General features: G+C 41.1%; 1 protein-coding gene across 1 annotated transcript in view; it reads left to right on the forward strand.

Annotated features, from left to right (window-relative positions):
- The first annotated feature begins 370 nt into the window (after positions 1-370).
- The window catches only part of LOC142493346 (uncharacterized), a 43,218-nt gene continuing 15,721 nt past the window's right edge, over positions 371-27,867 (forward strand). Inside the window, exons 1-9 of the mRNA XM_075597236.1 lie at positions 371-419; positions 2,700-2,794; positions 7,932-8,010; positions 8,253-8,367; positions 9,347-9,531; positions 10,379-10,533; positions 19,997-20,159; positions 21,956-22,114; positions 24,604-24,766. Of these exons, the coding sequence (XP_075453351.1) occupies positions 2,706-2,794; positions 7,932-8,010; positions 8,253-8,367; positions 9,347-9,531; positions 10,379-10,533; positions 19,997-20,159; positions 21,956-22,114; positions 24,604-24,741 (1,083 nt within the window). The 5' untranslated portion in view covers positions 371-419; positions 2,700-2,705 and the 3' untranslated portion in view covers positions 24,742-24,766. The remainder of the gene's footprint in view (positions 420-2,699; positions 2,795-7,931; positions 8,011-8,252; positions 8,368-9,346; positions 9,532-10,378; positions 10,534-19,996; positions 20,160-21,955; positions 22,115-24,603; positions 24,767-27,867) is intronic.

The raw sequence follows: 27,867 nt of genomic DNA on the forward strand, positions 1-27,867 counted from the left end.
GTTTGCAAGAAATTAACTTCTTGATTTAGTTCAGCATACATAAATATATAAAATCTGGACATTTTTGAGCCTTTTGTCAAACCCCTTCATTTTTTTTTTTTTGTAAAATATACATGATTTCCCTCCTATCTCTTTTATCAGGCTAATAAAAGGTTTTCTATCGCATTACAATTTTATTTTAAAACAACGTCATTTCCTCCCCTTTGTATTGTATATTTCTCCCACTGTCATTATTGAGGTGAGGGGAATAGAAACACCACTGCCCGAATCAAACACGGCGGAGGAAGCCTCTTCGGAGCACTGTGTTTGTGTTCTTCCCTCCTCCTCCTCCTCAGCTGCACAGGAAGTGGCTGTATCCGGGGGCAACCAGGCAGCGTCCTACCCGGGATATAGCCACAGGAGGAGAGGAAGCGGGCAAGGTGGGGAGCTGCTAATATCTTCAGGGTGATCATGTGTGACCAGGAATACATGGACAGTGCATTGCATATTACACACGTACACTGACTGTGCATTGCATATTACAGAAGTACACTGACTGTGCATTGCATATTACACACGTACACTGACTGCATTGCATATTACACAAGTACACTGACTGTGCATTGCATATTACACAAGTACACTGACTGTGCATTGCATATTACACACGTACACTGACTGTGCATTGCATATTACACAAGTACACTGACTGTGCATTGCATATTACACACGTACACTGACTGTGCATTGCATATTACACAAGTACACTGACTGTGCATTGCATATTACACAAGTACACTGACTGTGCATTGAATATTACACAAGTACACTGACAGTGCATTGCATATTACACAAGTACACTGACTGTGCATTGCATATTACACACGTACACTGACAGTGCATTGTATATTACACAAGTACACTGCATATTACACACGTACACTGACAGTGCATTGCATATTACACAAGTACACTGACTGTGCATTGCATATTACACAAGTACACTGACTGTGGATTGCATATTACACACGTACACTGACTGTGCATTGCATATTACACACGTACACTGACAGTGCATTGCATATTACACAAGTACACTGACTGTGCCTTGCATATTACACACGTACACTGACAGTGCATTGTATATTACACAAGTACACTGCATATTACACACGTACACTGACAGTGCATTGCATATTACATAAGTACACTGACTGTGCATTGCATATTACACAAGTACACTGACTGTGCATTGCATATTACACACGTACACTGACAGTGCATTGCATATTACACAAGTACACTGCATATTACACAAGTACACTGACTGTGCATTGCATATTACACAAGTACACTGACTGTGCATTGCATATTACACAAGTACACTGACTGTGGATTGCATATTACACACGTACACTGACTGTGCATTGCATATTACACAAGTACACTGACTGTGCATTGCATATTACACAAGTACACTGACAGTGCATTGTATATTTTATATTTCAGAAACATTATTTTGAACATTGTGCATATATATTGCTTTGCACATTACACACACATTCTTTTGCTCACTGCAGATACATTGTTTTACAGTATACATAATGTGCCTTTTGTTGCAGATAAATATTTTATTTGCAAAATACATATATACACTGCTGTGCAGCACACTGCATGGGTAAGTAAGTTACTTGCTATGGACTGAGGGGCAATTTTTGCCATTGAAAAGTAAAAATATATTTATGGTTATCAACTAAGTTTCAAGCCTGCTAAACATAAGCACATAAGCATAGAATTAAATCTGTTATTTGCCCCGTTTACTGCAGATTATTGTGCTGCACACATGCAGCTGATGGTCTTGGACACCTTTCTTATGTAAACCACAATGTGAAATCTTTTTTCTTTGATAAACCAGGCATTGCTTTATGCACATACATAATATAATTGAGCAACAGAGATACTTTGCTACACACTCCTAACATTTGCAACACAGCGAAAGCAACACCTAGTATTTCATTTTAAGGTGTGTACAGCATAGATAGATACAGTAATGGTCGGATTTACAATGACATGATAAGAATAAAACAGGAAAAGTGAAGTTATTTGGAAGAAAATGGTAGTTGGGCTGGCTAAGTGGGAATGCATCTTAAAATGAATGAATTGTTTGGCCCTTATTCTGTAAGGTGTGATAGTGCAGATGATGTGCTATTGCATAAAATGTCCCATTGACTTTAATGGGGCTTTTCCTGCAATAGCACGTCACCTGCGCTTATCACACCTTACTAAATAAGCCCCGTAGTGTTTTTTTTCTGTAACATTTGGTAGTTTCTCTTTTGGAGAAAATGGAAACCTATCAAACATACTTTATTTAACAAAAAAAATACAGTTAAAGATCTGTTCTTGCTATTTGTTTAATACAAATGCAATATATTTCTTTGTAGGCATGTCACTTACTGAAAAACAAGTTATATGTTGATACAATGTTCTAGTCTTTATTAGATGTCTAACCACACATGTTTATAAAATGGTCATCAGACATATTGTGTCAACTAAAAAAAAAGTCAATGCTGTGGATTTCTTAACATCATATTGTTTAGACAGCTTTGTAAAATTCTACTTTTGCCAAACAAAACTTCAGTGCGCACAGAAATACAGACATCTTTGGCACAGATGAATGATAAGTTATGTGCTGGTGCTAATCCATTATTTTGAACTAGTAGGTGAACATGGACACTGCTATTCCCACTATGGAAGCAGGATACATTAAGAATCTCCAGCAGCAGATTTACTTCCTGGAACTGGAGGCCAGTTTCCTATATCCTTTTCCTGTTGCTGGTGGTGGATGAATGGAAGCAGGAAATGAGACTCAACCCAGATGTTTTTGTTTGATAGAATCTAAAGTATAAACAACATTGGTATTCTAGGTGTGTCATGTGACCTTTATTTGCCTGTTGAACCATAATGGCCCAATAAATATTTGATAAAAGGAAGTAACCATCTTAGTATAAAGGTGAAGTGTTACCAATTAGCGCTTAAATCTAATATATAAATGAAGATATCCCCAACTATTACCTTGTATAATACAATATAAAAGTGACATACAAAATTGTGCCCAGAAATCCTTAATAGTGCTTATTGAATAAAATAGTGCCGGTAGAAAAAATATTTTATACAAACAATTTGATGCTGCTTGACCTATGATAAGAATTACTTTTCTTAATCCACGTAGTTCTCAGATGTCCAAAATGATCAGGGACCGCAGAAGCATGTAAAAATAAAAAACATATACAAATTGTGCAATATGTCTTTGACTTTGAACGCAGTTTTCATTCGCCCATTAAAGTTTATACTCACAGATTTCCATGTACGTAAAGGGTTTTTTATGTTGTAATTCCTATGGGATTCTCACATGTGGGAACATCATAAAGTGGAGTCCTCACCGCATTTGAAAGGTGTAGGAAGAAAGAACAAACATAGTGTAGACTGCGACAATATTTTATATCTGCAGTTAAGATACACTGGGGCTGTCGCGTCTTTCGCACTTCCGGGTGGATTCTCCGGAGTCAGCTCAGGACAAACAGGTGACAATGTGTAGAGCTTCCCCTTCGGTTCTGACTGACCGTTGAATATGCTGGAGTCAGGCTCCTGAGGAAACCTCCAAGGGAGGAGAAATGCGTAGAGTGTATCCAGCATATTCAACGTTCAGTCAGAACCGAAGGGGAGGCTCTACACGACGTCACCTGTTTGTCCTGAGCTGACTCTGAAGTTCCTATCCGGAGAATCCACCCGGAAGTGCGAAAGACGCGACAGCCCCAGTGTATCGAGTGCATACAGAGAGACTGCTCTGCAAACCTCCACTGTTGGTGTTGATCTTGTGATCAAAACTGTGCATATTTTACTGATACCATGCGAGTGCGATTTTAAATTTTCTTAACTGCAGATATAAAATATTGTCACAGTCTACACTATGTTTGTTCTTTCTTTCTACACCTTTCAAATGCGGTGAGGACTCCACTTTATGATGTTCCCACACGTGAGAATCCCATAGGAATTACAACATAAAGAAACCTTTACGTACATCTTAACACAGAGAAATCTGTGAGTATAAACTTTAATGGGCGAATGAAAACTGCGTTCAAAGACAAAGACATATTGCACAATTTCTATATGTTTTTATTTTTACATGCTTCTGCGTTCCCTGATCATTTTGGACATCTTAGTATAAAGACTGACAAAAGAGCCCTGATGTCACTCGGGTGTTCTTGCCACAGGTACCTGGGATGGCTGGCTCAATCAAGGCTGTGATCAGCCAATATGAGAAAATCCAGTATTGGGGAACCACAGTGGTAATAAAAACCATATGTACAGTATGTCCACGTGAGTGCTAGTTTTTTTTTGTATTGACAACTGCTAAATGTTATGCGTATGAAATGTGGTCATGTGGTTGTCAGTCTTTATTCTTAGCAGAATTATTTCATTTTTTAGATTTGAACTGTATTTATTTAATATCTTAAAGCAGCAATAGTACATTTCCCCCTTTTTTTCTTATTTGTATATGTAAAGCACGTGACAATGTATAGCTCTACGTTCTTACCTAAGCTGGCAATCGTTTTGGTGCTCCTGATATAAATGTGTTAAAATCCTTATTGTGTAACTAACATAATGGGTGCTCCAGTCAGTGTAACTCAGCAGCTACAATGTATCCATATATTTCTAAGGTAACGTTGACTATAGTTACAGTTTACAGCACAAACTGCTGGGAATATTGGTAACAAAATGCTCACAAATAGGAAAATGTTGCAAAGATGTTGCACTGCTGGGGAGGTGGGCTAAAACCTGCTATAGAAATCAAAGGCTGCTCGGTATATTAAAACTCATTAAAAATGGCATTAAGAGTTGAATAACAACAAAAAAGAAAATGCAGTAAATATTGTCTAATACTACAGAACTGTTTTGCTGCTTTAAACTGACCTCTCTTTCCTGTATAAACGGTCTGTTGTCCCAGGCACTTTTAAGACTCCAAAAAACGTAAAGTGAACATCTCTCGTATAGTTCAAAATGCAGTAGAGGCAAATGTATGGGGGGAGAATATTACAGCTATCACTGTGACAGACACTAGGTTTTTATTGATAACATTCTTGTTACAAAGTCTTAATACGTGGTAGGTAAGGAAAACATGGGAGGGGAGGGGGAGAAAGCTCTTGCATCAGCCTATATTAGTGGTGCAAGGAGGGAAAAGTGGATAAAAAAACAAGAAAGCAAGATCTCAATTTAATTGCACTCTATACACGAAACTTGAAATTAATGAAATTAGTATAAAATAGCCATTAATTGAAAATAGATAAAAATGTGTAATGATTGGTATAAACACTGGTGGCCAATCACACATGAACACAGACTCTTAACAAACACGAAATAAAAACTAAGGGAAACTCTCTAAATGTGTGGAATGGATACAAGTATTCTCCATAGAGATCCCATTTTGAAAACCATTCTCCCAAGCAAACCCAAAATTGTTTACATGAGGGCCAGGAATTTAAAATCCACCCTTTCTCATAGTTGTCCCATTGATGGCCTTAGAGATCGCCATGTGACATGGTTGAATGGTCTTAAGGGCTATTACACGTGCACAAATTGCATTGGATGTAAACATAGTAAAAAAAACAAAAAAATTTAAATCTAATGTAACAGGGGTCAGTTTTGATATTAGAACTTTTATTAATTGTAGGACCAATTTTTGTGTGTATTTATTAGAATGTCCATGCGGCCTGCAATATGTAGGCCGGACAGGGAGACCCCTCAAAAGACGGTTCGCAGAACACGTCTATAATATCAAGAGGGGCCTCGAGACCCACAGTGTCTCCAATCATTTTAAAATACACCATGGTCAGAATCCAGAAGGTCTGGTATGTGTAGGAATCGACAATCCTAAAGGTAGCTGGCGTGGGGGAGACAGACTAAATCTGGTATCCAAAAAAGAAAGTTATTGGATTTATGTCCTTAAAACATTGTCCCCCCACGGCCTGAATATCGATTTTGACTTAGCGGCCTTTTTAAAAGATTCCTAAAAACAGGCCATTAATAATGTTTTAACGAATAACTGGTGTCTTTTAACCTTTTTTAATAACCTTTATAAATGTCTTATTATATAGGTAATAGTGTGCAATCCCATATAACTGTTTTTGAATTGTTTAAATGTTATTGACAGTAATGTACAATTCTTTATATCTACATTCAATATTATCATTTAATTTTTTAATTTTTCTATATATATGTAATGTTTTAATTTAGTTGATATATTTGTCCAAATTAAGTGTAACTTTTTAATTATTTAATCATTTTAAGGCCACAGGAGTAATTTAGGGTATCCCTCCTTAATATTCCTCCTCCCTTTTGTTTATACTATTGATGTAGTTTAGGTATAGTAGTTGTAGGCACCATTAATTGATCCCGTTTTACTTTTCAATCAAATGTAAAATCATATAGTGTACAGCTTTAAATGCCTAGCCCATCCCTTTATAGGAAGGTCCTTCCATTTAGGATTGTATATAAATAACCTATCCACTAAGCTCCATTATCCCCTGACGAAGTGACAACGGGTCACGAAACACGTAGGGAGGAGGAGCTTAGTGATTTGGAACGTCTGAGCACCCGTAGTTCCTGACGCGAGGAGAGTTCCGGTTTCCAGTTTCCGGTTTGCGGCATCGCTGACGTCACTCGAGGTTCCGGTATCGAGTGTAGCGTGCGGCGATTCTCTCCTCGGCAGTCTATAGGAGCAGTGCAGGTTGCGGACGGCAGTTTGTGCGGTATTTGATACCCTGTATTTATGTAAGTGTGATTTTAACGTTTTTTCTTGAGCTATTAAATCCTGTACGATATCACACTAGTATTGTTTAATTTCCACCCCCTCCCCCCCCTCCCACTCTTGAATCTGTGGGAGTGTTGGAGTGAAAAATTGACACTGAGTGAGGGAGATTCCAGCAGACCAGACCACGTGGGATCCGTGAGATGATCTGAAGGAAAGGGACGGATGTCACAGATTCTCTCAACTGAATGTTGCTAGCCCATATCCTGTAAGTAGGATTCTAGGATTTTAGATAGGGGGACAATTGAAGAAACACACTACGCAATTGGTGTGCCCTGTTGTCTTTTCTGTTATTTCAGAAACAGCTGAACATCATTCATAAGGACTACAACTCCCCCGTCTGAAATATCACTATCAAGACCATCAACCTGCCTAAGGAAGCCTATACTAGAGACTGCCTTGTTGGTTCACGGTATTTTTGGACTTTATTCACAGCGCCAGGAACGATTAATTTGTGTATTAATATATGTTAGGACTACAAGATCTTATTACTGTCCAAAATGCTGCAGCATATACTGTATGCTACGATTAAGGGGTCTAGGTGTTATCCAGATGGATTGGACTATGCAGAGAGGCTGACGCCAAAACAGTGGAGCGACCCCTTCGACTGCCGGTTATGCAGCCTGGCTGGCAGAGACAGGAAGCACTGTCCCTAGGAAGGATATTCCCTGTGGGCCAGCTGTACCACAGTAAGATTCCTGTCAGAGAGGTTATAGCAAATTATGTAACATTGTCCCACTTGATATAACTATTTATTAACACAGGAATATATTTGAGTTAACTCTAGTTGGATGTTGCAGATTGGCACTGTAAAGAGCAACATTCCCAGTTAAAGTAACTAAGTACCACTTCTGCTTTTACAATAATCTGCTGTACGTGAATATCTTTCTTTCACTGTATTCCATTCTGATGCTATACTAATATCCATACAAATGAACGATACATTCTTCTATACATGCTTATCTATATTTGGTAGATGTGTTTATGTTGCTGCCTTACACTGCCTAGTTTAACGGATCCTGTGGTAACAGGTCTCAGTTATTCAGCTTTTTGTTTTCTAAGCTTTTCCTTAACTCAATATCCTCACCCGTGGCCAAACTAAGAAGGCCACAGACCTCCATCCCAGACTAACCTCGGAAGCAGATCACATGTACAGGAAGCTGCAGGTAACGTCTGTTTTATGGTCCCAGCTACATCACGGCAAAACAGCTACTTGCCCTGTTTGATACAAACCCTATTTGTTCTGAACTCACAGGGAAAACTCACACCACTTAAAATGAAGAGGGTGACACAGCAATATACCACATTGATGGTAGTGATGCAGACGCCCTATCTGAGGGAACACAGCACATGACAGACACACACACAGTGGTACTGGCAATACTGCTCACTTTAATTTTCCACGCAGGGGCTTCGTTCTCAGTGTGATGGTCTGAAACTGGAGATGAAACGAAAAGATGCCAACTTGCTCATGTTGCAAAGAGATTGGGATCGCATTAAAGGCCAGGTCAACACTGCAGAAGGTTACCATCTTCCGTCTAATGCAATGCCTCTCGTGTCGGAAGGACCTACCACTCAGTGTCTGGCCCCAATAGCATGTCACTGGCTAAATAGTTATTTAACAGTTTGACTGATAGAGCGTCATCAACAAAGCCCTCATCCTTCCAGAAACCGATACGGGATCTTGTACCGTGTGACTTTGACTTTACACTGATAGGAAGTTATCATTACAATTTTAATTATAGCACATTTGTTCTGTATTGTACGCTTTCCTCTGACAGAACACATTTTGAGGATGTGGTGTTAAATATTGCATCATTCCCTCCAAGGATCACTGCAGTGAAAAGTAGTAACTCTTTTATTCCTGCTTTCAAAGCAATTGTCCGGGGGATTGTAACGCAAGTGAACCGCAGGTGATATAAATTTCAGCCAAACGGCCTGGAGTTTGTAGTAATGTCATAATAATAATAATGAAGTTATGTATTGTAAGCTTTGGAGTTTAAAAAAAGACTTCCGCAGGGGAGCAATGGATTAAACACCGCTTGTTTAAGGGAGAGTGGAAACTAAAATGGTTTGGGCCAAATTTCGGTATCATCCTTTTTCCTGGAAAGTACCTGCAAAGAGCGTTCCATTGATGTATAGCATGACCTGTTAGCATAAGGGTTGTAGTAGGCGATAGAGAATGGGACAGTTGGACAGACACATGACTTTTATATATGGATAGTTCCCCTCAAAAGAACTGCAGAGAGACCTGTACTGTAGTGAAAAGACAACAAAAAAAAGGAATATAATCTTAATCAAATCTTTTGCCTTAGTGGTGTGATACTGTTTTGACCTTACATTGTAACAAAACTTGTGGCACCAGGAGATACTTTGGCCAGTCTCTAGTTCCAGTTGCAAAAATAATGGGAAGTTTGGCATTGTTCACCGGTTGCTTTACAGTTTGCATTAGGCGTGTAAATAATTAGTGGGGATTGTTTATTAGCTGCACTTTTATTGCAGTGGCTCATTCCAAAGACAAGCAGCAGCTCGTGGAGGAGATTGTTCGGCTGAAGAAAATGAAGGTGCACACAGACCTGCAGATATCTCAGAAGGAGATGGAGATACTGCACAGCAGGCAGGAACTGGACAGGGAGCTGGTCAACAGAAATAATAGTGACCAGAGAGCACGTGCTTTACAGTCACAGGTATAACGGAACCAGAAGCCAGGTTAGGCATAGATATAAGGGCAGTGCTCGGTTATCCAACGGAATCCGTGCTGGAAGTAGCATTGGATAGTGAAACCATTGCAAAGTGAGTCCCATGTTAATCAGTGGCGGTGAGCGTCGGATAAAGCATTCCGGCATCGAAAAACGACCCATAGGGTTGCAGAGTAAAGCGTTGGATATGCCTTTCATTGTAAAGGGAAACGTTGGATAACGAGAACTACCTGTACTGTGCATTTTTAGCAAGAAATGATAGAGGAAACAATACCATGTCTATTCCATGATCCAATAGGAAATATAATAAATAATGGACATAATCCTTTAGTTGAGCTGGAATGTGATTAGGACATTGTGAAACATGTACTTGACAAACAGTTTTGTTTGAGGAGTGATCACTGCTTTAAAACGTTGAATTGCCTGTATGCATGCACTGGAGAATTTTACCTAGTAGGGAAATGAGTACATAGTAACAGGTTTGGCCTACGATGCACTTTGTATGTAAAGCTTTTAATGAGTTATTTTGACTTGAGTTTAGTTTGTATTCTTAGTTTTAAATTGTACAATGTTTCAAGAACATAAAAAGTATCATTTGTAGCTAAATTCTTTGCACCTACTTCATTTTGTGGTATAAAGAGAATACATACAAAATAAAGTGAAATAAACTAAAGGAAATTGATGTGTAGTAATATTGAGAGCGTATCATATTTTATGCCTACCCAATGGCAGTATTTTCTGAAACACTCTCTAAATGAGTTGTGTAGAGTTGATACTTCTCTTGTTATTCTTTTACTTGTTTTCTTGTATTGTTATTACTTGTTTTCTTGTCCAGATAAAGCAGAGATCGGAACAACAGAAAGCAGTGGAAAGCCAGCTGTCAAACAAGAGACTGGAACTGTTGAAGGTGAATTCAGCTAGGCATGAAATGGAGGAAAATCTGTTTAAACACACTGCGGCGACACAAGACCAGATCACACTTGATCTCAGGTACATAGAGCTATCTGTGACCTTGGGAGTCCTGTAAGTACAGATTATCATCAGCAGCACACAGGAACAATGTCCCTTACATTCGCTAATTAATTACTTTCCAATGGCTGGCACATTTTATACTAACGACTGTTGGCTGTGCACATCTTAAGTGCCACATTTGAAGTGTCTTTGGAGTTAAAGCTGGTGTTGAATTGGAGGGGAACGGGACAATATCTTGATTCAGCATTTTAGCAACCACCCTGCAACTGCGAGAACTTACCTTTTGAAATGCTCTAACAATTTATGCACAACTTTAAGACTCACTTTCTAAGCTGCCATGTAACCTTCAGTGCTACACTGCTCTCTCGGGCCTGATTTATACATCTGTTCCTTGAAATCCTATTCCTCATCCTTCAATACCTGGTAACTCTCTCCTCCTACCTGCGCCCTAATATGCCCTCCCTATTGCTTTTTTTGTTTACCGTTTCCTCACTCCTTTGTAAACATTTCTATTCTCTCCACCTTCCCCACTCTCCTCCTATCAACATTTCTTCATCTTTCCTTCCCTCCACCTTTGCCTGTGGCCAGACACTGCACCACTATTTACACACCTCTTTCACCAGCTACTTCTACACACCTCAATAAAAAGTACCCTCGTAATCTTCTGACCTCTCCCTCTACCCCTCACTGCTAGGGATATCTCTCCTAATCCTGGACCTATCTATTTACAGTACACACCTACACTCACCAAAGCCTCCATGCCTCTTCCTCCCTTCCTGCTAAGGGTTTTAACCCATCTAACTTAATGTCTATTCCTTGTCTCCCTTTATTCTCGCTTCCCTTCTCCTGTGGAATGTCCACTCTGACCATCGAGGCTCTGGTTGTACACAACCTCTTCTGCTCTCTCTCTCTCTCTTCAGCTCTTTGTTCTAGCGGAAACCTGCATGCCCCAACATGGCTCTCCTGTGAAGGCTGCTGTCTCCTGTGGTGGTCTCTCTTTAGCTCACTCTCCAAGCCCCAGTGGCCGGGGTGGAGGGGTAGGTCTCCAATACTATGCCACCATCTGTTTCTTTCTCTCTTTTTTTTTGTTTTTGAGATTCACACTGTTCACCCTTTCTACCCTCTCTCTCTGCACGTGGCAGTCATCTACACACCACCTACCTCTCAGCCGCTACCTCCTCTTTTCTCTCTGACTTTTTAAATTCTGGATTTCCGTCTTTCTCTCCTCTGACTCTCCTATCCTTTTACTGAGGGACTTCAACTGTCATATTAATTATCCCTCAGTTTCCTGAGCATCTCACTTTCTATCTTGAACCTCCTGTTTTGGCCTCCACTAATGGACCAATTCCTGCACCCACAAGGATGGTCACAATTTAGATCTGGTCTTTACTAAAAACTGTTCACTTTCTGATTTCTCCATCTCCCCCTTCCGCTCTCTGACCATCACCTCCTTTCTTTTACCTCCACTCATTGCCCCCCCTCCTCTCCTCCCTGTTCTGCTTGCTTCTTTTGAGACCTTTGCTCCATTGACCTCTCTCCTATGCCATCTACCCTGATCGCTAACATCTCTCCTTCCACTGAGCCTACCAATCTTGTTTTACAACTTTATCCAATCCTCTATTGATCTAGAGAAGTAGGATCTCTGCTGATCTATCATGGGAGAACAAATCAACTGGCAACTTAGGTAATTAGTTTTCAATAATGGTAATCAAAAGCTGCATATAAAAAAAAAGAAGAAAGATATATATATATATTTTTAAAGTGCCACGCAGACTGCCTCTTTAAAGGCAAGGTGGATGCTATCCACAATAAAATCCCTTCTGCCCCTTCCCCTTCCACTCTGCTTCCAGCTAAACCTCCTTCCACTCGACTACTTTTCTCAGAGTTGGAAGTTTCTAAGTTGATTTTCTCTACCACATGCCCTCTCGATCTTATCCCCTCGCACCTTATCAGAACTCTTACTCCTGTTTTAGTCCCCACTCTTGCCCATATCTGTAATTCCTCCCTGTCCTCTGCCACTTTCCCCTCTTCCTTTAAGCATGTGGGGATCACACCTATTCTCAAAAACACTCTAGACACTATGTGCCTTAATAACTACCGCCCTGTATCCCTCCTGCCTTTTGCATCAAAACTGCAAGAACGTCTTGTGTTCTCCCGTATGATCAACTTTCTTAATTCCCATACCCTCCTGCACACTTTACAATCTACAAAACAAGCAAGTGCGCAGCTAAATAAACTCTATTGTAAGCTAACCCATTAACCACCTATGTGATAATAAAGTTGAAAACAACCTCTATATTGTAGATAGGTGTCTGCAGCTATAATGAAAGGGGTGACTCAACACCCCTAGAACAGCTGAAACACAAAAAGAACAAAAGCACAGACGCACATAGTGAAGTGTGTTTAAAATATATATATATATATATATATATTAGAAGGGTAAGATATCTGCGTACATCAGATCAAAGAATAGTAAGCATTTCATGTATTTCAGGGATCCCTGATGAAGTAGCTCACGCTACGAAACGCGTTGGATAGATTTTATAGCTCATATGACATTCTTTATCATAATCTGCGTGCCCAAGCAATTTCTGAGATTTAGTGATCTTTTGGCCATATCGGAGTGACGTAATCCCTCACTTTACGGCCATCCTCACTTTACGGCTGGTCGCAATACGCATACGGGACTTTTGACGAACAAGCCCGGTGGCGGCTCCAACAGCCCTGACTTCTGAAGGTGTCTCACCGGAATTCAGTCAGACAGAGCGGCGGTTCCAACAGCCCTGACTTCTGAAGGCGTCTTACCCGGACCTATAGAGACGAGTGGAGGGCTTTTACAAGTGCCGTGGCGGTGTGTTCCTATGCAAAGACCTCCCAAAAGACATAAAAGTGGACATCTATCGATACAGTGGTGGCTGTGCGGTACTGGGTAACACATGTCATTGTACATGAAATGCTTACTATTCTTTGATCTGATGTACGCAGATATCTTATCCTTCTAATATATATATATATATTTATTTTAAACACACTTTACTATGTGCATCTGCGCTTTTGTTCTTTTTGTGTTTCACACTTTACAATTTGACTGTCATACAGCTCACTCAGCAGAGACTGTGCTCACGAAAGTAGCCAGTTGTCTACATGAAGCAAAATCCCATGGTCATTTTTCACTACTAATCCTACTCCATCTCTCTGCTGCTTTTGATACGGTTGATCACCCTTTTTTCCTTCATATTCTAAACTCCCTTGGTATCTGCAACAAAGCTATATTGTGGTCCCCATCATATGTCTCCCATCACACATTTTCTGTCTCTGTTGCTAACATGTCTTCGTCTCCTGTTGATCTGGCTGTTGATGTATCTCTCTCTACACCCTATCACTTGGTCACCTTATCAACTCGTTTGGCCTTAGGTATAATCTCTATGCAGATGATACACAGATATATCTATCCATCCCTACCCTCACATCTCCCATCCAGTCCCAAGTCTCTGATTGCCCCCTGGCTATGTCCTCAAGGATGGTGGTCCACCACCTTAAACTCAATATGTCTAAAACTGAGCACCTCATATTTTCCCCTAAATCTAGCCTAATATAACCCATTTCCTTCAAAGTAAATGGTACTACCTGTCGCCTAACCATGTTGCCTAGGAGTGACATTTGACTCCTCCCTTTCCTTCTCCATTCACATTTACGGTATAGCTAAAATGTGTCGCTTCTTCTTCTGTAATTTGCCAAGAACCGCACTTTCCTGTATCAAGCTACTACTAAAAACTCTAATGCAGTTGCATTACAAAGTTGCAGCTCCCGTCTGGATTATTGTACATACTGCTAACAGGCCTCACTGCCTCACAACTTTCTCCTTTGCAATCTATCCAAAACTCTGCTGTTAGAATAATTTCACTTTCTGCCAAAACAATCTCTGCTCATCTCTTCCTTGGGAAACTTAAAAAGTTCCCTCCTTATCTTCAAGGCTCTCTACTCATCTGCTCCTCCCTACATATCAGCTTTGATCTCTCGCTATGCTCGTCGCCTGCGTTTTACCCATAACAGTCCCCTTTCCATTCCTTTCACCTCTACTGCTCTCTCTCGCCTTAAACCTTTCCCCCCACTGTTACACGTAGAATTATCTCACACTTAATATATGCCAGGCACCTACCCTCCCCACCTTTAACTCAAACCAAAAAACACACCTCTTAAATTAATAGCCTAGACCAGTGTTTCCCAACTCCAGTCCTCAGGGGAACCCCAACAGGTCAGGTCTTAAGGATATCCCTGCTCCAGCACAGGTGGCTCGGTCAAAATGATTGAGCCGCTGATTGACCCACCTGTGCTGGAGCAGGGATATCCTTAAGACCTGACCTGTTGGGGTTCCCTGAGGACTGGTGTTGGGAAACACTGGCCTAGACTCATGGCTACTGCCCCACACCCACAGTCGCTCCTACAGTACCAACCATTGTGGCCAAGCACTTAACTAAGCCATCTACTGCACTTATTCCCTTACCTGCTGTCTCTGTACGTTTCCCAACATACCACTTAAATTGTAAGATCTACAGAGCAGGGATTTCTTTTCCTATTGTCTGATCTTATTTACTGCACTTATTCTATTAAAATTCACTGTACTTTATTGTCTTATCTTGTAAATCACTGAATACAGCTGTGGGCGCTACCGATATACAGTATATATATATATATATATATATATATATATATATATATATATATATATACATAAGGAAAAGGAAAAAAAGCTGCGCCTTAAAGGAACATATAAACTGTGTATGTCTATGTAGAAATACCTGATGTACTACCTAAATAGTCTAAGCAATATTATAAAGGTATATAGACCTATAAACATAAGATAGGCCTATTGCAAACATACAACATGTACACATGGAAAAAAGCAATTGAAAGGGTAACCAGTCCTCAAATAGTTCCGATGGTGATTATGGGTACTGGTATATAGGGTCTCCGGCAGCTCTCAGTGTGGACCTACCACGTCCACAGGATATCTAAAAAGGAAAGAAGAGGAGAGAGCGCACGCCCATAGCGTATAAAAGTATATTTAATGAAGGGGAGGGGGGAGGGAGGGGTAAAAAACGCACTTACAAGAAGTACAATAAATCAAGCATATGTGATAATAATCACCAACATCCGGTCTAGCTGCAAGCTCTTGGGGCAGTCCCAGGCTCCGTTGGTGAAGGAGCAGCGTCTCAGCAAATTCCAGGACTGATGTAGGTCATCCGGTCAAATTGCAGACTTTGGGGGCATTCCCAGGCTCCGTTGGCGAATGTGCAGCGTACCAGCAGTTTCCCAGGGCTGGTGTGCTGTAAATAGTCCTAGACAAAAGTTCCGTATGGGTAGTGCCTGCAGCACTAGCGCTAGGATCAATCCGCTCCTGCGCTGAATGTAGACTTGAATGTCAGTGCGTCTGACGTCACGACGCTCCCTGACGCGTTTCGTCAGTCTCGGCTAACTTTTTCAAAGGGCGCTACCGATATATATATATATATGCAAATATACTGTAGTGCTGTATGCTGGGTGATAATGGGGAAAGGCGGGGTTGCAGACCTGCCTAAGACATGCAGATGAGCATACAGTTGTATTTGCATATTTGCTTTCCTGTGGAGGGTTTTTGTCACTTTTTTTACTCACCATAACTTAACTCAGTATTATATACTCAGTATTATATACAGTTGTGTGAAAAAGAAAGTACACCCTTACAAGCTATTGAATCATAAGGTATACTAAGTTTTTCACACATGGCTTCTCCATTTTGGCTTTATTTTAGTTAAATAAATCATGACACTGTGTGATATGTCATGTGTTGTTGTTTGTTCATCTGAGGTTGTATTTACCTAATTTTAAGACCTGCTAAGGAACAGATGATTGTTATTATGTCCTGATATGTAAAACCACAGAATTCAAAGAGAGTGTACTTTATTTTTCACACAACTGTGTGTATATATATATATATATATATACATATACATATCATATATATATATATATATATATATATATATATATCACGGTACTGATACCTCTACATATATATATATATATATATATATAATATATATATATATATATATATAATATATATATATATAATCAAAAAATAAATAGATGATACCGTTCTGTGGCTAACGAAATGCTTTTATTTGTGCGAGCTTTCGAGATACACTGATCTCTTCTTCCGGCGATGTTACAATGAATGAAGCAAGCAAAAGCTATACTATAAACAGTGTCTATTGGAATGTTATCTGTGCTGGTCCTTCCCCCGGTGTGGATGTGTTTTATGGCTAGAGGTGTCAAAAGGTTCCTGAAAGCAAGTGATGAAAGAGTGTGTATGTGTATCAGTGTGAATTAACATGAATGGAGAGCCCACAGTATATACAGTGCTTTACAAAAGGTGTGTGTGCAGTGGGAGCGGATATAAATGGTGTGGGTGGGTGTGGAAATGTGAGAGTTAGTAGTATAACTAAAAGTGTGTGTGGATAATATGTGGTCCCTATTGGTGTATAGGGATAAACAAGGAGTATAAGTACTGCACCGACACAGTTTATTCGAGCAAATACCCAGTATGTACCTGGCAGATACCTGGAATGCGCCGCTCCTCACCTCTGACAAGCCCCGTTGCGTTTGCCTTCACAGCCTGGGTTCATGCCTGGCTGATGGGCGGCTGATCTGTTAAATGATAATGATTAGGATTTAATAGGCTGCAATGCTTCGCGTGTCTACCAGATGGCATAAATTCATGAATTGTAATGCAGTATATATATATATACTGTGCAGTATTGCAGCCAGCGGGAATAAAATGCTTCAATCCCTGCCTGAAAATACCTCAATGCACTCGGGCAGAAAACAGTCACAAACCTCAATACACCCGGGTATACCTGAATTCGTGGGACTAGCCGAGCTCGAATAAAGTGTGTCGCCAGTGTATGTGTGAGAGACAGCTGTGTGTGCATACATATAGCACAGTATGTACAGACATGGCCTATAGCGCTCATGGGAGGAGAGTTCACTTGTGTCAGTAATGACTCATAAAATTTCGATCTCTGTTTAGGCCACTGCTAAGTGTCCCGAACAGTTGCATAAATTTGTATTCATGCAACCGTCTCTCTTTCGGTGTTTTAAGATTACCTTTGAGTATGGCAACCCTCAGATCGTTCATCTTATGGCCAGAGTCAGAGAAATGTTCGCCAACAGGACTGTCTCTTGTTCCGCGTGTGATGCTGTGGTGGTGCAGGTTCATTCTCTTGTTTAGCCCCTGCCCTGTCTCACCTATGTAGTAGCAGCCCCCTGGGCATTTCATGCACATGATGAGATACACGACATTGCTGGAGGAACAGGTGAACCTTCCTCTGATTTTGTATTCCCGATTCCTGTGTGGTATTTGTATTGTGTCCGCTGTGTAGAGCATTGCGCAGGTTTTGCATCTTGGGTCCTGGCTTGGTTTTGTCCCGCATTCAGTTGTACTGCTGAATACTTTACTCCTCACCATAATATTCTTGAGATTATGGGGTTGTCTGTATGATAATAAGGGTGCTTCGGGGAAGACCTGTTGCAGTCTTGTATCTTCCTGGAGGATGGGTTGTAGTTTCCTGGCGATCTTGCGTAGGGCTCCTAGGTGTGGGTTATATGTGACCACCAAAGGTACCCTGTCGCTTGTCTCCTTCTGTTTGTATTCAAGGAGATCAATTCTTGGTATTCTGGTGGCTTTGTGAATTTGCTGGTCTACAATTCTGTGGTTGTACCCACGGTTTATAAAGTCTGATCTCAAGGCTTTAATCCGCTGGTCTCTGTCTGCTGTGTCGGAGCATATCCGATTGTATCGTATGGCTTGACTGTAGATGGTTGCATGTTTGGTGTGTGTCGGGTGGAAGCTGTTGTCCCTCAAATAGCTGTTTTTCCATCCCTATACACCAATAGGGATCACATAGTATCCACACACACTTTTAGTTATGCTACTAACTCTCACATTTCCACACCCACCCACACCATTTATATCCGCTCCCACTCCACACACACCTTTTGTAAAGCACTGTATATACTGTGGGCTCTCCACTCATGTTAATTCACACTGATACACATGCACACTCTTTCATCACTTGCTTTCAGGAACCTTTTGACACCTCCAGCCATAAAACACATCCACACCGGGGGAAGGACCAGCACAGATAACATTCCAATAGACACTGTTTATAGTATAGCTTTTGCTTGCTTCATTCATTGTAATATCGCCGGAAGAAGAGATCAGTGTATCTCGAAAGCTCGCACAAATAAAAGCATTTCGTTAGCCACAGAACGGTATCATCTATTTATTTTTTGATTATTGAAGTTCGGCTAACACGGTACTGATACCTCTACATATATATATATATATATATATATATATATATATATATATATATAAAAACAAAGAGCATATACAACACAATATAGATCTTAGTGTGGAAAGAAACTGCCTTGTTTTATTGCTATTAAAAGTCAAGTATTTCCTACTAGTATGGATCATGTAGGTTGGAAGCAAACACTCTGCAAGCGGCAGTCCCACTTAGCCGCTAAAATACTATTGTAAATAACTTGCCATTTGCTTCTTTAGAAAGATGTAGTTGTAGATATTAGTGATGTACCAAGTACCCGGAATTACCCGGTACCCGGCGGATATTCAGCTACCTGGAAATTACCCGGACCCGGCAACTGAGAAATGGGCCCGGCGCCGGGTAATGTCAGGGTAGCTGAAAAATACATAATTACTTACGTTCTGTCAGCGACGGAAGGTGAGGAAGACCCGTGAGGAAGCCCACGGCGACACCTAGGCAGGTCAGCAGAGGTCTTGTGGCGGTGGCAGCATAAGCAGTCTGTGTTCAGCCCGCGCGGGAGCTGCAGGACTCCATAGCAGTGTGAGCTGGGGAACCTTGTGACCGGAGCAGGAGCAGAAGCATTCCTATTGGACAGGGGTCGCAAACTCCAGTCCTCAAGAGCTTCCAACAGGTTAAGTTTTCAGGATATCCCTGCTTCAGCACAGGTGGCTCAATCAGAGGCTCAGGCTTCGACTGAGCCACTGATTGAGCCACCTGTTCTGAAGCAGGGATATCCAGAAAACATGACCTGTTGGTAGCTCTTGAGGACTGGCGTTGGCTACCAATAGTGTACACTTTCAAGGAAAGAAACACTCGTTGAAGAAAGCAAATTACTTATTGGTTGCAAAATGTTTGTTCTCTTTGTGAGCCACGTAGGACTGTCCTGTTAACCTCTTCACTGCCAGATTGCAATAAAACCTGTTGCAGACCGAACGCTGTGCTAGCGGTGATAGAGCTGATACAGTATCTCTCTCTGGCAGTGGGGTCCTAAAAGGCAAGAAGCACAGGAGCATAGGAAGAATGAAATAAAGGAGTGTGGCATGTTGTGAAGTATACTGGGGTTGAAAAACAGATACTACCACCCATCCTAATTGAGTTTTATCATGTAGGAGCGAAATAAGTTTTCTCCACCAGCAAGTACGTGAGAAAGGTCTACTGTCCGAGCAGGATCGCTTACTGAGGACCAAAATGATGGCTGACTGTGCAGCAGTGTCCACTGAGAATACTACATTGCAGACCCAACTGCTGGAACTGAACAAGCAGCTGGAAATAGTAAGTCAAGTGCAAGTTCCCTCTCTAGTAACCAGATTTGCAAACTGGGCTGAGGGGTTGGAGCTTACTCTGCTAAATTGAAATTTGCAGACAAGCATCATAATCTGTACAAATGTGTTTTTTAAAGGACCTCTCAATAGTGTCACCAAAAAACATGTTTAATGTAATATTTAGATCACGCACACAGAAAAAGTAGTAACATGGTCAGGGCCGGTGCAAGGGTATTCAGCGCCCTAGATGAACCTTCAGCCTCCCACTAATGCTCTCCACCAATGATGTTCTCTCCCCCCCCCCCACTGATGTTCTCTCCCCCCTACTTATGCTCTCTCTCGACCCCCCCACTGATTCTCTTTCCCCCCTCACTAACTCTCCCCCCCACTGACGCTCTCTCCACCCCCAACGACTCTTCCCCCTCCCCACTGATGCTCTCTCCACCCCCACTGACACTCTTCCCCCTCCCCACTGATGCTCTTCTCCCCCCACTGACGCTCTTCTCCTCCCACTGACGCTCTCCTCCCCCCCACTGATGCTCTCCCCCCCCCCCACACTGACACTCTTTCCCCCCTCACACTGACGCTCTTCCCCCCACTAACACTCTCTCCCTCCCCCCACTGACACTCTTCCCCTCCCCACTGACACTCTCCCCCCCCCACTGACACTCTTTCCCCCCCAACTGACACTCTTTCCCCCCCAACTGACACTATTTCCCCCCCCAACTGACACTCTTTCCCCCCCAACTGACACTCTTCCCCCCCCCCCACTGACATTCTCTCTCTAGCCACTGACACACACACAACACACACACAGCCTCATGTCTCTCCGATCCATTCTGCTACCTCCTCTGCTTGGCCACGCCTCCTGGCTCCTGATAGCTTCTCCTGATTGGCTGCCTTACTCGGCAGCAGCCAATCAGGATGGAGGCAAGTGCCCATCCGCCTAACAGCCCGGCTCTCTCCCTGCTAAGGGAAATCCCCCGCAGGATTAGGAAACTGCCACCCCCTACCATCCCTACACACACACATTCTGCCACCCTAGCCAGGCGCCTAGTTCGCCTTATGGTTAAACCGTCCCTAAACATGGTGCATGTTCCCATAAAATCAGCTATCCTCTCCATTGACTCAGTTTTTTTCAGAGCTGGTCTGACATAAGCAGTCTTATAACATAGGGACTGCAGCAAGTAAATTCAGGTAATAAAATAAGTACGATCACTGATACTTTCATCTGTATAATATGTATCCCTGATGCACGTATTATCTGTGTGTTCAGGTGTGTATGTTATATCATTGTTCTGTGAGAGAAATAATGCAATGATTGAGGAAGAACAAGACAACGTTAATGATGGTGCTGCAGAGACTACAGTGTAAAGAAAGATGGGAATTCTGTGTGAAAACTATTCTAAAACAGATTGACTGTATATTGTGTACAAGAAAATGAGCGAGCCTCCTAAAAACAAGATTATCTCTGTTATCTGGGTAACACAGTTTTTTTTTTAAACTGATGCTGTCACGATAGTACTATATGTGGTCCTGGAGGTAACATTAGATGGAAGGCTATTTAAGTAACATGTAAGAAAGATGCTAAGAAAACCAGGGATCCGCAAAACATGTTGATATTCTTTTAGCAAAGCATTGCTAAATATAACTGCAACAAAGTGAAGCCAAGTTCCACCCAAATGCATGAAAAGGTTAATTCCGCCCTGTGTGCCTATGTCTGGGAAGGTGGTGTTGAAACAAATGTTTTTAACGTGTTGCTCGTAATTACGAGCGTAAATTCACAGTGCCCATTCTGTATTCCAGCAGAGAGTACTGAAAGGAGAAAATTACACCTATCATTCTTCCAGCGTTGCCCAGCTTCTGAGCGTAAAAGACAGAGAGGAGCAGCTGAACAGCGAGGTCATGTGGCAGCAGGAGCTCCTGCAGCTAGAGAAGAACCATTTCAAGGACATTACGGACCAGGTCATTACACAAGGAGTACCAATGACAAAGAAGCACAGCCCTCAACATATATCATAACAAATACGGAAAAATGAGCCCGGGTGCTGGGGACCCCATCCAATCGGTCCTATCAAGTCCCGACTGTTATATGTAAACGTTAGAATAAAAGTGGTAGGGGTTATGCAAAGTGTAGGAGCAAAGATGTCGCTGATTTATCACTGTGTGCCATCGCCGTTGTCTACTCCCCGCCTTCTCCCACCCTCAGTGGCAACCAGTGTACACAAAACAGTGAATCAAGCAGACAATATTTGTCAAACTCTATAAACAAAAACAAAAAAATAATATATATATATATATCTGTATGTGCATTTGCATGTCTTAGACAGGTCTGCAACCCTGTGTTTCACCATTATCACCCAGCACACAGCACTTCGACTGCAGCAAGGGATTCTGGGAAATGACATGCAAATGAGCACACAGTGCCACCTTTTATCTCAAGCTCCTATTACAGAGCAGCCCTTAAGCCAATGTATGCTGCTTTAAACACAGCTTTTAAGCAAAGGCTGGGGTAAGATGCAAAGCCAGTAAACCCACTCACAGACATGTTTCAACCTTGCAGACCTGTCTAAGACATGCAAATGAACATACAGGAATATTTACAGTTGCTATATGCTTTACTGTGGAGGGTTTTTGTCATTTTTTTTACCCACCATAACCTTAATAAGTGTGGTGAATACTTACTCTTAATCTCAAACCAGCAGAGCCAGCAACCAACCTCACACTGATGATACCCATCAAGGTTGAAACATGTCTGTGAGTGGGTTTACTGGCTTTGCATCTTACCCCAGCCTTTGTTTAAAAGCTGTGTTTAAAGCAGCATACATTGGCTTAAGGGCTGCTCTGTAATAGGAGCTTGAGATAAAAGGTGGCACTGAGTGCTCATTTGCTTGTTATTTCCCAGAATCCCTTGCTGCAGTGGAAGTGTGTGTGCTGGGTGATAATGGTGAAAGACAGGGTTGCAAACCTGTCTAAGACATGCAAATGAACATACAGGAATATTTACAGTTGCTATATGCTTTACTGTGGAGGGTTTTTGTCACTTTTTTTTACCCACCATAACCTTAATAAGTGTGGTATATATATCTATATATCTATCTATATATGTCTATATATATATATATATATATATCTATATATCTATATATATCCATCCAATAATCAATATACTGATTGAAGACATGCCTTCCACAAACAGAAGCTGCATACATCTTCAAACATAAATTATATTGAATAAAGATTCAATCAAATTTAGAGGAACTTGCTACCAAATGCATTACAACATTTATAATCCATGCACACTAAAAAGATTTGGCAATTACTACAAACGAAAAATGCGCTGTTTAAATAAAGCATGCACTAAAAAGGTACCTATAGAAACACAACCCACCCGGTAGGGAAGGAGCTATCATACTGAGAACAAGATATCATTAATCTTAATAGAAACCATTATTCCAGGGGTGTAATAATCTAGATTATAGATAGAGAATGCAGTCCTCTGGATGAAAGGTAGAAAACTGAAAGGACTAACACAAAGAATTAGGATATTCTTTGAAGAGGGTAACCCACCCCCCACCTATTGCAGGGACCAGTGTAACTCTAACCGTTCATTTATGGCACAGGGTTTAACCAAATTGAGGATATGTCCAACATACCTCCTTTTGTAACAAGAGGCATTCCCTATCCTGTCACCATGGCAGTGTATCCACATGGTCAGTGATCTGGTATCATGGTTGTCCCAACTCATGAAAATACTGGACACAGCTGTGTCACTAAAGGGATGCAAATATTCGTTTTATGCTAAATCACTCTTTCGGGTGATCTAATAGTAGATGACATATACAATACAGTAGTAGATCACATAGGCACTTTAGAAGGTATGTGATATATATGATATATACGCTCACACAAGTACAGAAATTGTATATCTTAAATGACCTACCAGTTTTAGGCTGAGAAAAAGTCCTGATTTTACAGTGGAAGTAAAATTCCTCTTTTTGTTTGTGCCACCCAAGTAGATGTATTTACATAAATCATAATAGTTTGCCCCATATGAGAAAACAAGGGCAGGGAATGCAAAGTAGAAAAAAAAACTGGTTTTGTACTGTACCATTAGCATCAACTTTCAGTAATTAGCAAATAGAACTCCTTACTTGTTAAAATCAATGAGAGAGCACTATTCGTCACCTTTGTATATATTCTATTTATACTGAATATATATATATATATATACATACATATATATATATATATATATATATATATATATATATATATATATATATATATTTATATATATATATTAGTGGAAATGTGGGTTGGATTAATCCAGCCTTTCATGTAATATGTCCTTTTAAGTCTCAAAGTCTCAAAACAGGGACATTATAATATGTGTACTTTGTTGTGTATCTTTGTGTGCAGGATACTGTAATCATTGCCATTCCTCCCTGCAGATCGCCATGTTACAGAGTGGAAGCACACTGCAAGGCTTGAATGCTACTACTGTAAGTAGCCGAATTGATGAACTGCAAGCGATGTTGGCCAAAGAGGAACAACACAGAACTTCGACGAGACAAGACTTTGCTGGTTGACCATGTATCTAATTTAGAAATGCAGGTAATGCTTTAAGGGCTGTAGTTGCTGTGAGAGGTGACAAAAAAGTACAATTTCTCTTGGGGGTTGTGGGAGATCTGAAATCCCCTCTTTAGTCATTCCATAATATGGCAGGCATAAGCTTATAGGACATAACTAAAACAAGTGAAATATTGCGCTCTATTGGTATGTGTAAGACAGGGGCGTAGCTATAGCCCAGGGGCCCGTGCACTTTGGGGGCCCGCTCCCCCCCCCCTCTCCATGTTGGCGGCCCATCTGTCTCTCTTCAGATAGACAGGCTTGGGCGGGTAGGAGATCAGAGGCGGATGTAGGCTGCAGGGCGCGGAGCGGATCACAGAACAGCTGTAGCCAGTAGGAGGGAGGAGAGTAGGGCTGTCTGGCTGCGTAACCACTGCAGCTTCTAGGCAGCAGGTAGCGCTGCAGAGCACTCCATAGCTGCTCCTCTCTAGATCTCCCGGTTCTGTGTGTCTGTTGATAAGTGTGTGTGTCTGTATTGTTGTGTGTTTGTGTTGGTAAGTGTGTGTCTGCGGTGTGTATGTGTCTGTTGGTAAGTGTGTCTGTGTTAGTAAGTGTGTGTCTGTGTTAGTAAGTGTGTGTCTGTGTTAGTAAGTGTGTGTCTATGTTTTAAGTGTGTGTCTGTGTTGGTGTGTGTGTGTGTTTATAAGTGTGTGATACATACAGTTAGGTCTGGAAATAATTTGTCACTGATACAAGTTTTGTTATTTCGGCTGTGTACCAAAATAAATTCAAGCTACAGTACAGTTAAATAATGAATGTGGGCTTAAAGTGCAGTCTATCAGCTTTAATTTGAGGGTATTCACATCCAAATTGGAGGAAGGGTTTAGAAATTACATCTCTTTAATATGTTGCCCCCTCTTTTTCAAGGGACCAAAAGTAATTGGACAATTGACTCAAAAGCTGTTTCACAGACAGGTGTGGGCTATTCCTTCATTATTTCATCATCAATTAAGAAGTTAAAAGGTCTGGAGTTGATTCCGGTGTGGCATTCACATTTGGAAGCTGTTGTTATGAACCCACAACATGCGGTCAAAGGAGCTCTCAATGCAAGTGAAACAGGGCATCCTTAGGCTGCAAAAAAAAAAAAAATCCATCAGAGAGATAGCAGGTACATTAGGAGTAGCCAAATCAACAGTTTGGTACATTCAGAGAAAAAAAGAACGCACTGGTGAGCTCTGCAACACAAAAAGGCCTAGACGTCCACAGAAGACAACAGTGGTGGATGATCGTAGGATCCTTTCCATGGTAAAGAAAAACCCCTTCACAACATCCAGCCAAGTGAAGAACACTCTCCAGGAGGTAGCCATATCATTATCCAAGTCTACCATAAAGAGAAGACTTCACGAGAACAAATACAGAGGGTTCACCACAAGATGCAAACCCTTCATAAGCCTCAAGAATAGAAGTGCCAGATTAGACTTTGCCAAACAATATCTAAAAAAGGCAGCCCAGTTCTGGTACAGCATTGTTTGGACAGATGAAACTAATATCAACCTGTACCAGAATGATGGGAAGAAGAAAGTATGGAGAACGCTTGGAACGGCTCATGATTCGAAGCATACCACATCATCTGTAAAACACGGTGGAGGCAGTGTGATGGCATGGGCATGCATGGCTTACAATGGCACTGGGTCACTAGTGGTTATTGATGATGTGACAGAAGACAGAATCAGCCGGATGAATTCTGAAGTGTATAGGGATATATTGTCTGCTCAGATTCAGCCAAATTCAGTGAAGTTGATTGGATGGCACATCACTTTACAGATGGTCAATGACCCAAAACTTACTGCGAAAGCAACCCAGGAGTTTTTTTAAGGCAAAGAAGTGGAATATTCTGCAATGGCCGAGTCAATAACCTGATCTCAACCCGATCGAGCATGCATTTCACTTGCTGAAGACAAAACTTAAGGCATAAAGACCCACGAACAAACAACAACTGAAGACAGCTGCAGGAAAGGCCTGGCAAAGCATCACAAAGGAGGAAACCCAGCGTTTGGTGATATCCATGCGTTCCAGGCTTCAAGCAGTCATTGTCTGCAAAGGATTCTCAACAAAGTATTAAAAATTAACATTTTATTTATTATTGTGTTCATTTGTCCAATTATATTTGAGCCCCTGAAATAAGGGGACTGTGTATGAAAAGGGTTGCAATTCCTAAACTTTTCATACGATATTTATGTTCGACCCTTTAAATTAAAGCTGAAAGTCTGCACTTATATTGCATCTCGGTTGTTTCATTTGAAATCCATTGTGGTGGCGTACAGAGCCAAAATTATGAAAATTGTGTCAGTGTCCAATTATTTCCGGACCTAACTGTATGTGTGTAATGCATATTTGTGTTTTATGCATTATGTGCATGTACAGTATATGTTGTATATTTAGTCTTTTTTTATATTTATATTTATGTTCCTTTATTGACACTAAGAAAGATTTTACATCTAAATCTAATGGTGAGGCCCTTACAGTTAAAGGTTTCATCAATTGCCAAACTACATGTGTAGTACAGGCATACCCCACATTAACGTACGCAATGGGACCGGAGCATGTATGTAAAGCGAAAATGTACTTAAAGTGAAGCACTACCTTTTTTCCACTTATCGATGCATGTACAGTACTGCAATCGTCATATACGTACATAACTGATGTAAATAACGCATTTGTAACAGGCACTATAGTCTCCCTGCTTGCACACAGTTTCGGTACAGGTAGGAAGCCAGTATTGCTGTTCAGGACGTGCTGACAGGCGTATGTGCGAGCTGCCGTTTGCCTATTTGGCGATTTGTGTACTTAAAGTGTATTGTATTGTATGTCTTTATTTATATAGCGCCATAAATGTACATAGCGCTTCACAGTAGTAATACATGTTGTAATCATGTAAATAACAAATAATATAAATAACAGGTCATGGGAAAAAGTGCTTCAGACATGGGAATAAGTGCTTCAGAGCTTACAATCTAATTGGTAGGTAGGGGAACATATAGAGACAGTAGGAGGGAATTCTAGTAAGTGCGTCTGCATTGGGCCAAGCTTTAATTATCATGTGTCCAGGATTATCCAGTGCTATTCATATGCTTCTTTAAGCAAAT

The sequence above is a fragment of the Ascaphus truei genome, chromosome 4 (genome assembly GCF_040206685.1).
Source record: "Ascaphus truei isolate aAscTru1 chromosome 4, aAscTru1.hap1, whole genome shotgun sequence".
NCBI classification, from domain to species: domain Eukaryota; kingdom Metazoa; phylum Chordata; class Amphibia; order Anura; family Ascaphidae; genus Ascaphus; species Ascaphus truei.